Source organism: Callithrix jacchus, chromosome 18, assembly GCF_049354715.1.
Source record: "Callithrix jacchus isolate 240 chromosome 18, calJac240_pri, whole genome shotgun sequence".
NCBI classification, from domain to species: Eukaryota; Metazoa; Chordata; class Mammalia; order Primates; family Cebidae; genus Callithrix; species Callithrix jacchus.
In genome coordinates, this window is record NC_133519.1 from 20,503,231 (window position 1) to 20,516,283 (window position 13,053).

The following is a 13,053-nucleotide window of genomic DNA, read 5'->3' on the forward strand; positions in this document are numbered from 1 at the left end:
TGAAGCCCTGGAATGTAACCAGACATGTAGGCTTCTTGCTAAGCCCACTCCCACCAGCTGCACGGTCTATTGATAAGCATACGCTTTTAGCTCTTGAGAAATTCACATAAACCACCACTGCTAACAATTTTATGTTTGATGCACAGCTTCTTTTCACAAAGTAGAGATAGAAGAGTTCGAAGGGAAGGTGGAAGAGACAGGCAGTCAGTGTAAGTTTTCAGAACATATTTAATTTTTGTCTGACTTTTTTCTTGTTCATTTCTCTGAAAATATTTCTATATGATACCCCTTCTTACTTCTACCATTTGTTTTAATTTTAGCTCCTGTATCATACTACAGAAGGGTCCATGTCATAAAAGAAGTCAAAACTAGTTCTGAATAGTCAGAATTCTTCTGTCAGACTGTCTAATGTCAGCTTGTTTTCTGGCACTGCTGCTTCTGTGTCTTCTTCCTCATTGTTTGATCCTGGCTTAGAAGCATTCTTCTCCATCAAGTCATCTTCTGTTAATTCCTCCAGTGTGGTGTCTATTAGCTCTTGAATTTTGGTGAGATCTATTTCTTGAAATCCTTTACCCCACCTTTTTTTCTTTTGGCCATATCCACAATATCTTTCATAATTTCCTTGATCAGCTCTGTCGTAAATCCCGTGAAGTCACACACAACATTTGAACACAGTTTTCTCAGGCAGAATTTATTGTCTCAGGCTTAATGGCTTTCACCACTTTTTCTACAATAGTGATGGCATCTTTAATGGTGTAATCCTTCTAGACTTTCGTGACGGCCCTCTCTTGGAGTTCTCTTCCACAGCATTGACAATCCTTTCCATACAGTACGTGTATAATGAGCCGTAAAGGTCCTTATGAGCCCCTGATCTATAGGCTGAATTAGAAACATGTTTGGGGAGACCAGTATACCATTTCAGTGCTTTTGATGTTGAACTCATGGGGCTCTGGGTGGCCGGGGCACTGTCCAATATCAAAAGAACTTTAAAAGGCAGTCCCTTACTGGTAAGGTATTTTCTGACTTCAGTGACAGAGTATTGATGAAACCAGTCCAGGAAAAGTGTTCATGTTGTCCAGATCTTGTTGTACAATCAGAAGACTGGCTGCTGGTGTTTATATTTTCCCTTCAAGGCTCAAGAGTTAGCAGATTTATAGACAAGGGTAGTTGTGCATTTGCACAAAACAGTAGAGTTATTTATTCCTTTCTGCCTTAAATCCTGGTGCTAGCTTCTCTTCCTTACTGATACATGCCTTTTGTGGCATTCCCCCTCTCAACACACACACCGGTACCACTCCCCACAGAATAGAGCACATTCATCTGCATTAAAAACCTGCTCTCCTTACTTTGTATATTCTCAGAAAAGAAAAGAAAAAACCACAAACCTGCTCTCCAGTAACAGTTTGAATATGAAGAAAAAAAGCAAAAAAACTGCTCAGGCAGATATCTTTTCTCCTCAAGGATTTTCTTAATGGTGTCTAAGAATTCATCTGCTACCTATTGGTCAGCAAGAAGCTGCTTCTTTTGTTATCTTGACATTTTTAAGCAAGCCTTTTTCTAAACCATCAAACCATCCTTTGCTGGCATTAAACTCTTCAGCTTTAGATCCTTCACCTTCCTTTCGCTTTGTCATTTAATGACTTTGCTTTTTCTTGAAACAAATTAGAGTCTATATGTATGCCTTTTTTATAGCCTCATTTTCAAATGAGGTTAAAAAGGTATTTCACAAAAAGTGCCTGGTCTTTGAGCCCGCTGGTATAGTTGCAGTGATGGCTTCACAAATTTTCTTTTTTTACAATGGTTCTTACACTGGATTATTTTATCCAGAAATGGCAGGCAACTGCAACTGCAGTTGCAGACCCCAATTTATGCTACATATCAAGCAATTCAGCTTTTTTTTTGTAATGTCATAACTTTTCTCTGCTTCTTGGGAACACTTCCAACATCACTAGTAGCAATATTTATGGGTATCATGGAGTTTACTCAAGGCTATGGTATTGCACTAAAGGTGATAAAAAATTTTTTTTTAATCAGGACTGATCTCTCTCAGTTCCTGCATATTTTTGTTTACAGTGATACATAATTTACTGAAGAGACTAATTTCCTATGTGGAAGTGGTTTGTATTACAATATATTTTTTTTTTTTTTTGAGACGGAGTTTAGCTCTTGTTACCCAGGCTGGAATGCAGTGGCGCCATCTCGGCTCACCACAACCTCCGCCTCCTGGGTTCAGGCAATTCTCCTGCCTCAGCCTCCTGAGCAGTTGGGACTACAGGCACCCACCACCGTGCCCAGCTAATTTTTTGTATTTTTTTTAGTAGAGACGGGGTTTCACCATGTTGACCAGGATGGTCTTGATCTCTTGACCTCATGATCCACCCGCCTTGGCCTCCCAAAGTGCTGGGATTACAGGCTTGAGCACAAGATGAATTAAGAGAAGACTGGCAACCCTTGAGTTCACTGTAATGTCATATGACTATGACATTATTACAGTACTATAGTATGAACTAAGTTAATCTTACATAGTTATGGTTTAATACAGTATCTTTACATTTGTCTACATTTCTCTTGACTGTGATAAAAGAACTTCAGCCAAATTAAATTTAAAGTAGTCTAATTGAGCAATGAACAATTTGTGAATTGGGCAGCCACCAGAATCACAGCAGATTCACAGAGATTCCCGGGGTGCCTTGTGGTCAGAACTAATTTGTACACAAATAAGATAAAGTGATTTACAAGAATTGGAAGTGAGATGCAGAAACAGCAACATTGGTCACAGCTCAGCGTTTGCCTTATTTGAACAGAGCTCAGCACTCAGCAGTGCATGAGAGGTTGAAGTATGGCTACTGGGATTGGCCAACACTCAGCTATTGTTATGGGTGCATACTATTAAGTTAGGTTTTCAATTTTGTCTATTAAGCTAGGTTACAGTTCACCCAGAAGGACTCAAATATAGAAGTATGGAGTCCTTCTCAGGCCGTATTTAGTTTGCTTTAACTATTAACTATGATAACCCATTAGTTATCAGTGCTATGCACCTAAATTGGAGAAACAACTGGTATTCAAGAGGACATTAGTCCGAAGTTAAGTATGGACTCATGAAGAACCAGGACTGCTGCCTTGTCCTTCCCGAGTCCTTAAAGCTTTTGTTATTAAAGGTTCTGCATTTCCATCAAGGAAAAGATAAAATAATCCAAACTGAATATATTATTGTGGTGACTTGAAAATTGTGAAAATAGTTTAAAACCGATGTTTGGTTCCATATTCCTGAAAAGACATTCAAAGCCTCAGGTGCATTTGGCTACCTAATGGGCCATTTGAACATTTATAAAGGGATGTTATTTTCAATGCATGTTTTCTTGTTGTATAAAAGCTTTCCCATGCAAGAGGGCTGATGTTATAATAGGGGATTATTATTCTACCATGTATTTTCACCAGGTAAAGAAAGTTTTTTATGGTTCACTGAGGGCAACCCCTTCACAATCCAGAACCTGAAGACTGGATCTTCTGAGAACATCAGAGAAAGACTGTCATTGCCATCCACACTACAGCAAAACTTTGGAGCCTTGAACATTGGGTTCATAATCTCACAACTAAGAAAGGTCTTTTCATACTCCTGGAACTGTACACCCATTGGAATGTTTAAGGTAAAACTAACCAGGAAAGTTTCTCCTCAGAAAAGATGGCATCCTTCATGTGAACAGCCTTTCCCAAGATCATGGATCAAAATATGTACTATCACAAGACTCCTATTTTTGAGTATTTTTCCTTGTTTACACCTCTATGAACAATAGAAATGAAAGGGGGATCTATTATGTGAATTTATAGGGAATGCTTTTATTTGTGAAGGATTTTATAGCCAGCCTTATACATGAATAATATTATGCTTTTAATAGATAAAACATGAAGCCGCAGTGTAGGTGAGAAACTTTATTGGTATATACGTTGCCTCATAATCAGTCAAAATTCCTCTTAAGCCACATCCCGGATTAAAGAGAACGTTGCCAGGAGGCCTTCAGTCTTCTAGGACATCATTTGTTAGGTCCTTTTCCCATGGTTTAGAATAAACGAGGTGATAATTAGAAATGTCTCGCTCATAACAGGTTCTACAGCAAATTCTACCTTAAAGGCTATTGCTACACAACAGACTTTAAAATCTCTTGTGAAAGTTCTGCTAAAGAATAGAATTGGCTAAACAAAAAGTACCTGTGCAGCTGCTGAAACTTGCGACCTGTGGAGAAATCCATCAAATGTAGGTTATAAAGATTCAGCTGCAGGGGAATTAATGAAAAGACCACTTAATCAAGTGAGTAGACTCTTCATCTAGCTCATTCTTTTATCTATTTAATTTTACATAGTTTGGTTCATGGGGACCCTGGGTAAGGAGCATACTCCAAACTCTTGGTATTATTCTCCCAATGGTCATAATTATAGTCTCCCTGGCATGCTGTATTCTCTCAAAGGTTTTAAATGTTTGCATGCAGCCATCTTCAGAATATCAAATGGTCTCTCTTCAACTGGAATGACAGAAGCTGAAAGAAATGTGCAACCATGAGGACACCATAACCTATGAATGGCATGCTGAGGCCAGAAATGCAAAATGATGGTAACCGAGAGTGGGTTTAACGCCCTAAGTTTTGGTTACACTTTCGCCTAAGTGAGAACCTGGCCAAAATGGGAGAATTTTTTTAAACAAAATTATGAGAGGTCATTATTTTGGACTGAGCTTATGCACTAGGCCCCAACAAACCAAACCAAACTAAAATGGAGTCACTCATGCTAAATGTGACATAATCAAACTACGGCTTCAGGAAAACACATAAATCCTAGAACAGACCAGATTTTGTATTTTCTCCTGAAAACAGGATGTTCCAGCTTAAGGAGGTACCCTCTCTCTCCTCAGTCCTTATTCCCTCCTCGCAAAACCCACTGTTCTACTGTTTTTCAGTGGGTTTCAAAACCATATAAGTACATTTACAATAGTGATAGCCACAACCATGACTAAGGTTTTGGTCAATCTCTCAAAACTGAGAAAATGACCAAAAGGGAAAAATCGTTGAAGGAAATTAAATATGGTCTGAGAAGGACTCTGTACTTCTGTATTTGAGCCCTTCTGGATGAAGTGCATCCTAGCTTAGTAGTCAGACAAAATTGAAAACTTAATAGTATGCACCCATAACAATAGCTGAGTGTTGGCCAATCATAACGGCCATACTTCATCCACTCATAGACTGCTGAGTGTCCAAACTATTCAAATAAGGCAAACGCTGAGCTGTAACCAACGTTGCTGTTTCTGTACCTCAGTTCTGATTCCTGAACGTCACTTTAACTTTTCTGTCTATAAATGTGTTCTGACCACGAGGCATCCCTGGAATCTCTGTGAATCTGCTGTAATTCAGGGGGCTGCACGATTTGCAAATCCTTCATTGCTCAATTAAACTCCTTTAACTTTAATTTGACTGAAGGTTTTCTTTTATCCACTGCAAATGCTACCATGTATAACCTGTGTTTGTGGACGTTTTGATAAGTCTTAACTTTTTAGAATAGATTTGTGTATATTTTATGGTAGTAAATGATAAAATAGACTAGTATCTACATATATTTATGCATTCATGACATACGTAACTTTTTCATAGTTTTTAAAATATTTCTAGGCTATGCAGTTCATCTGCTGGTTTTTTCAAATTGTCAAAAATCTCCAAAAGTTTTTCAGTGCATTTATTCTCAGAAATCTACATATAAGTGGGCATGCACAGTTTGAACCCATGTTGTTCAAGAGTAATTGTAGTTGAGTGTCTTTGTGTAGATACAGTGAACTGGACAGTTATTTGGGACCAAAGAAGTATCAAAAATAATGGAATTTCCAAATTTATTTTTTGTTTGTTTAGTGTATTATATATTATAGCTTTGAAAACCATAGAAATCAGTTATCCCAGTTTTTTTCCATAAAAGACCCATTTTTCCAAAGCATTATGCACAATTTTAATTAGAATATAACAACAGATGATATTCCACAATTTTTTAAATATAAAATGAAGTCGGGCCGGGCGCGGTGGCTCAAGCCTGTAATCCCAGCACTTTGGGAGGCCGAGGTGGGTGGATCACGAGGTCAAGAGATCGAGACCATCCTGGTCAATTTGGTGAAACCCCGTCTCTACTAAAAAAAAAAAAAATGCAAAAAATTAGCTGGGCATGGTGGCACGTGCCTGTAATCCCAGCTACTCAGGAGGCTGAGGCAGGAGAATTGCCTGAACCCAGGAGGCGGAGGTTGCGGTGAGCCAAGATCGCGCGATTGCACTCCAGCCTGGGTAACAAAAGCAAAACTCTGTTTCAAAAAAAAAAAAATGTATATATATAAATATATATATATATATATGTGCGACCCCCTTGTAGACCCCTGCCCGGTACCCGACCCCAAATAACAGCTCGAGAGTTGGAAGCCGAGTTCAGGTTTATTGGGACCAGCGGGCAGGCCAGGAAAGGAAGGAGATCGGGGCTGGCTGCGACTGCGCAGCTGGGGTAGGAGGGTTTTATAGGGGGGGTGGACGGGGCGTGGACACAGGGCTGGCGGAGTGTCGTAGGAGTTTAGGATAGGCTGTCCGTCTCTGGGCAGACTGCTGAGGTGGCTCAGAGGGTTACGTGTCGGTTCAGGATAGGCTGAGGCTTGGCGGGCTTTCCTGCTGCGATGATTGGCTGCTTGTTGTTGCTGGGCAGAACAGAGCAGGCTTGGCGGGCTTTTCTCAGGGCAGCAGGAAGCCTGGGGGGAGGGTGGGAGCAAGAAACCTGGGGGAAAGATGGCGGGACTTTCTACCGAACAATATATATATATATATATATATATATATATATATATATATATATATATATATATAATGAAGTCAATGACTCAAAAAATTATCTGCTGGAATGAATTTGAGGGGACATTTCATAATATCATTACAGATATAAAGTATAATGGTTCACCTTTTTAGTGCTTGATAGGGAGGAATCATGATAAAAAGGTCAATATAAAATCATTTGATTATAGCAGCAATATCTAACATTTGAAATGCATCCATGATCTTTTGTATAATCATATTAAAGTATATTTTCACATCTGTTATAACTGCTATTGCAAAGGAGAAATACTGTTGTCTTATTTTCCAAGAAATATACGCAGAGCAATTTTTTTCTCCAGGGAACTTGTGCAAACCAATATGAGATCTAAATTCTTCACATAATATATGAAACAGGAGAAGCCTCTTCAGATTTATTTTCTGAAGCCTGGAATGCCGGCACTTTCCAATTAGGCAACAGTTCTTCATTCCTGTAATCTGGCTCAAAGCTGCGGCTACTGTGGGCTCAGAGCAGCAGACATGATTTCTTTTTAGGATTCTTCTTTCCCACTGGTGTTTTCTATTTATCTGTCTGACCAGGTCATAAAATATCTCATTAACATTGATCTTTGACTTTGCAGAAGATTCTAAAAAGGCACAGTTACACCACTGTCTTGCCAAATTCTGGCCCTGTTCTTTGCCAACTACTCACTCATCTTCCAGGTCGCATTTATTGCCAACCAAAATCATTGGAACATCTTCTGTGTCCTTAACCCGTAAAATCTGTTCCCTCAGGTTCTATAAGCTGTTGAATGTGGACTGAGCTGAATAGAATATGCTAGTGCAAAACCCTAGCCATTCTTCAAATACAAATCCCTCATGCTGTAAATTGCTCTGCCTCCGCAGTATCCAGGATTTCGAGCATACACTGTTGGCAATCGACTTCAACTTAACTTTCTGTAGGAGTCTTCTACAGTTAGGTCATAATTTCCAGCAAAAATTCCCTGAACAAACTGAACCATCAGAGCAGACTTCCCAACGCCTCCTGAACCAAGGATCACTAGCTTGTACTCATGCATGATGTGGTCTGTTTAAATACTGACAATCTTTCCAGTCTGGCACCTCCTCCACCTCCTCCTCCTCTTCCTTCTCCTCCTCCTCCTCCTGCACCTCCTCCTCCTCCTTCACCTCCTCCTCCTCCCTTCTCTTGGCCGTGTCTCCTGCTCCAGCTCTGTGTGGTGACCTCCAAAATTAATTATATTTTATTTCTCAAGATTAAACCATAGTACTTTCAATTTTTTAGTGAGTAAATCTTCCTGCAGTCTGTAATTACTACATGCGCAAAAATATACACCTGTCACATCTTAGTTGCACATAGAAGGAAGAAAGGAGAACATGAGGTTGCCAAGAGCTAAGAACTTGATTTTGTATCCTCTTTCTTTCCTATTCCTTCTCTGTAGAAATGTTTCTCCTTCTTTTGAGATTTCACGCTTGATTGGTCTTATGTCTATGTCTTTAGAAATCCTACATTGGTATCTTGTCCATGGTCTTATCTCCTGTTAAGTCTGAATCAGTGTCTTTGTGTTTTATTTTTATTTTATTTTATTTTTTTCACTGCCACCAACAGCACTGTGCAGTTTTATTAACCATTCAAGTCCAGTAGCATCTGGTAAGATTGGGACAGAATTGGGATTGAAAAGTGAACAGATATTTAGCATCTAACAGTTCAAAAGAAGCCACTACATACTCTTTTCACAAATATGTTTTCACAGAGCCAATACAGTACTAGCCATTAACCCAGTACACCAAGTGTACTGAAGTAGAAAAGATGCAACAAGAAAAATAGCTACATCAGAAAGACCAACACTTTAGAAAAAAACACTTTCAGTTTCTCCCCTTTAGCCCCTAAAACAACATCTTACAGTTTGGATCTACCTATACAGTCCTACATTAGCTTCTAAAATATTTGTCAGGAGGGAAAAAATAAAATGACACTGGCCAGTACAGTCTTTGGATATTTAGGAAGGGGATGGGGAGAAAGTCAGTTCTCAGAGCAAATTAGTCAGCTTCAGTCTCGTCAGCAGGATCTTTGGATTCTTTGTTCTTCCGCACTTCTTCAATGTGCTTATCCTTCTCTCGCAAACGCTCCAGTTTGGCAGCCATTTGTGCCTCTCGGTTCTCTTTGTTAGCTTCCATTTTGTGGGTCAGTTTCTCTTCTGCCATTTTACTGAAGTTGTTGTTCTCTTCTATTGCCTTCTGAAGCACTTCTTTCTCATGCTCTCGTTTCTCAGCAAGCTGCTTCAAGACCTCAGCTTCATGGGACTTGCGTCTTTCTTCTGCAGCTTCTAATTTCTTCTGAATTTCCTCCAGGGAAAGATCCTTCTTTTTTGGAGGGGAAAGGGGGAATTCCGGAACAGATTCCTTTGACCGAGGGCTGAGAATCAGCTCAAAAGCCTGGCCTGAGGCACGCTTCTCCAGTTCTTTCACCTGGATATCAGAAGAAGCCATGGTGAATAGAAGACAAGCGAGCTGCACAATCAACTGGGATAAGGAAAGTCCTGCTCAGTCCGAGCCGCCTGACCACACTCTCGTCTTTGTGTTTTAACCTTAGGCTACCTGATAACTAATAAGTATCAAGAAGATGTTGGCTTTTGAGACTTCCTTCTCTTGATGATGATATAAAAGGATACAAAGGTCCTTTCATTCCATGGAAACAATAAGAAAACCATCGACAAAATAAAAATTCTACCTTTTTATAGTGCATATAAGAAACCTTTGATGGACTGAATTCCGTCTAGAAATGAGCTCTTTGTAGGTAAGCAGAGAGCCTACTCCCAGACCTGGAGCAGGAGGCTAGTCTATGGTACAGCTCAAGAGAAGAGACGGCCTGCCATTCACAAAGACTTTGTAGAAAAAGGACAAATTGAATAAAATTTGCTTGAAAAGTGGGCTGGCAGGACAGACTGGAATTTGGAAGGGCCCCCAGTGCAAAACCAAATTGCTTTGTACAAAAATTCCCATCCCTTTCTAGAATTTTGCTGAGAAAGTGGCACAAAGGTATTTGAAAGCAGAGACAAATGTATGGTACCACATAGTTCATAAGAGTTGGATTCTGAGATTTTAATTTAAAAGTAAACCAAAAACACTAAAACCGCAGCACCACCCCTTCCTACATCCAACACTGATAAGATTTAAAAGGCAGTTGTCAGGAGTACTACACACTGGGATCTATTGGAGGGAATAGGGGAGGGACGGTTGGCGGGGGAGCTGGGGAGGGATAGCCTGGGAGAAATGCCAAATGTGGGTGAAGGGGAGGAAGGGAGAAAAACACACTGCCATGTGTGTACCTATGCAACTATCTTGCATGTTCTGCACATGTACCCCAAAACCTAAAATGCAATTAAAAAAAAAAAGGCAGTTGTGTTCAACATGATTTATGGAAGGAACAAAAAAGTAAAAAATAAAAATAAATAAATTGTAAATTTTAAAAAGGTAGTTGTGGTGAGGGAGGTTGAGGGTTGGGCTAATTACAGGTGAACTCAATCTAATTAAAACTGTGGTGTTGCCCCAGATCAATTTAACTCTATGGGAACTATTAATGATCAGCTGCTCACTCAAACTGCCAGGCGGAGGAAAGGGCTTTCATTCCAGGGATATAAACAAGGCAAAGCCAAATGAAAAAAAATTACACTTGAATATCTACTATCCTTTTATACTTAATAATTGAAAATTGTTAAGAAGCAAGAAATTTTGATTCATAATGAGGAAAAAAATCAATAGAAGCAGGTTACAGATGACCTACTTGTTGCAAATAGCAAAGTCTTTAAAACAACTGTTAGAAACATGAAGTGGGTCTTCAAAAAGTTCATGGAAAATACATATAGTGAAAAAACTATGCATGAATTTTAAAAGTTTTTTTTTTTGGCACCAAAATAAGCTCGTACTAACTTGTTATAATATGTCTGAATGGAATCTAGTTTGACATATAAGGATAAGAAATCCGTTTGAAGAGAGCCCTCATTACAGCAACATGAATTCCGCTAAAATTGAAGTAAGAACAACATCAAATTTGCCGTGAAGCTTGGGTGGAAGAATGGTGAAATCACTGAGGCTTTATGAGAAGTTTATGATGACGATGCGCCAAAGAAATCAGCAGTTTACAAATGGGTAACTCATTTTAAGAAGGGACAACACAATGTTGAACATGAAGCCAGCAGCTGACCATCCGCATCAGTTTGTGAGGGAAAAATTCATCTTGTTCGTGCCCTAATTGTAGAGGACTAATGATTAAGCAGCAGAAACAGTGACCAACACTGTAGACATCTCAATTGGTTAAGCTTACACAATTCTGACTGAAAAATTAAAGTTAGGCCAACTTACCACTCAGCGAGTGCCAAAGTGATTGCTCCCAGAGCAGCTGAAGGCGAGAGCAAAGCCTTCAATGGAAATTCTAAACAAGCAGGATGATCCCACTTTCAAAATGCTTTGTCGAAGCATTTCTTCAAAGATTTGTAACAGGAGATGTAACATGTCTTTATCAATATGATCCTGAAGAAAAAGCACGATCAAAGCGATGGCCACCAGGAGGTGGAAGTGGTCCAGTCATAGTGAAAGTGAACCAGTCAAGAGCAAAAGCCATTATAACAGTTTTATTGGATGTTCAAGGCATTTTGTCTGTTGACTTTCTAAAGCCCCAAAGAACAATAGCATTTGCTTATTATGAAAGTATTTTGAAAAAGTTAGATAAAGCTTTAGCAGAAAAATGCCCAGAAAATCTTCACTAGAGTCTTTCTCAACAACAATGCTCCTGCTCATTTTTCAGTGGGAAATCGTTAGGATCCACTTCACAGTTCTGATTTGGCTTCTTCTGACTTTTTTCTCTCCTGATCTTAAAAAAAATCTTTAACGGACACCCATTTTTGTTTAGTTGGTAATGTAATAAAGACTGTATTAACATGGTTAAGTAGTCAGGAGACTCAGTTCTTTAGGGATGTTCTAAATGGTTGGTAGCATCATTTACAAAAGTGTCTTGAACTTGATGGAACTTCTATTAAAAAAATAAAGTTTGGAATCAGATCCAAGATGGCCGACCACTAACAGCTCAGGATTGTAGCTCCCAGTGAAAGCTCAGAGAACGAGATGACGCCACATTTTTAGACGAATTTTTGTCACTCACTGATTAGCCGATTCCCAGTGGAGGAGCCCCACGGGTCACCAGCGCGACTCTTGTGGCCACCGCAGCGGTTTTGCCGGTGTCTTGGCGCAGCAGCTCTTCATGCAGAGCCAACGGGACTGCTTCCCCTACTGACCGGAGTTTGGAGCTCCGGGAAGTCAGAGCCGCTTGTTGCAGACTCAAGAGGGAAGCCAGACCAGAGTTTCCCGGGCAGAAGAGCACCATCAGTCTTACCGCTGCTATTTAGGTTGCCACAGTGGGTTGCTCGGATCCCAGCACTGGGAATCAATAGTTGGACGTCGACTCAGAAAGCTAATTAGAAAGGCGGTTCATCTACAATGAAGGGAAAAAAACAGCCTAAGAAGGCCAAGTATACTCAAAATCAGAACCCATCAGCAACGGAACAAGCCCTGATGGAAAAGGACTCATCAGCAACGGAACAAGCCCTGATGGAAAAGGACTGTGTTCCATTATCTGAAGTAGGCTTTAAAAGGTGGATGATAAGAAACTTCTGGGAGTTAAAGGAACTTGTTCTAACCCAATGTAAAGAAACTAAGAACTTGGAAAAAAGGTTCGATGAAATGTTGAAAAGAATAGACAATATAGAGAGGAATACAAATGAACTTATGGAGTTGAAAAATACAACACAAGAACTTAATGAAATATGTACAAGCTTAAACAGCCGAATGGATCAAGCGGAAGAAAGGGTATCAGAGGTCGAAGACCAACTTAATGAAACAAAATGACAAGACAAGAATAGGGAAAAAAGGATAAAAAGGAATGAGCAAAGTCTCCAAGCAATATGGGACAATGTGAAAAGACCTAATATACGCTTGATCAGTGTACCTGAATGCGACGGAGAGAATGAACTCAAGCTGGAAAATACTCTCCAGGACATTATCCAGGAAAATTTTCCTAATTTAGCAAAGCAGGACACTATTCAACCCCAGGCAATACAGAGAACACCACAAAGATATTCCTCAAGAAGACCAACCCCAAGGCACATAATTGTTAGATTCACCAAGATCGAAATGAAGGAGAAAATATTAAGGGCAGCCAGAGAGA

General features: G+C 39.7%; 1 protein-coding gene and 1 pseudogene across 1 annotated transcript; both read right to left on the minus strand.

The window, feature by feature from the left end:
* Window positions 1-7,272: 7,272 nt before the first annotated feature.
* Window positions 7,273-7,894, minus strand: LOC100407763 (ras-related protein Rap-1A pseudogene; annotated as a pseudogene).
* Window positions 7,895-8,399: 505 nt separating this feature from the next.
* LOC100404965 (stathmin) lies at window positions 8,400-9,405 on the minus strand. The gene has a single exon (XM_035279449.3). The coding sequence runs from the start codon at window positions 9,321-9,323 to the stop codon at window positions 8,874-8,876; it is 450 nt and encodes a 149-aa protein (XP_035135340.1). The 5' UTR covers window positions 9,324-9,405; the 3' UTR covers window positions 8,400-8,873.
* Between the last annotated feature and the right edge of the window lie 3,648 nt (window positions 9,406-13,053).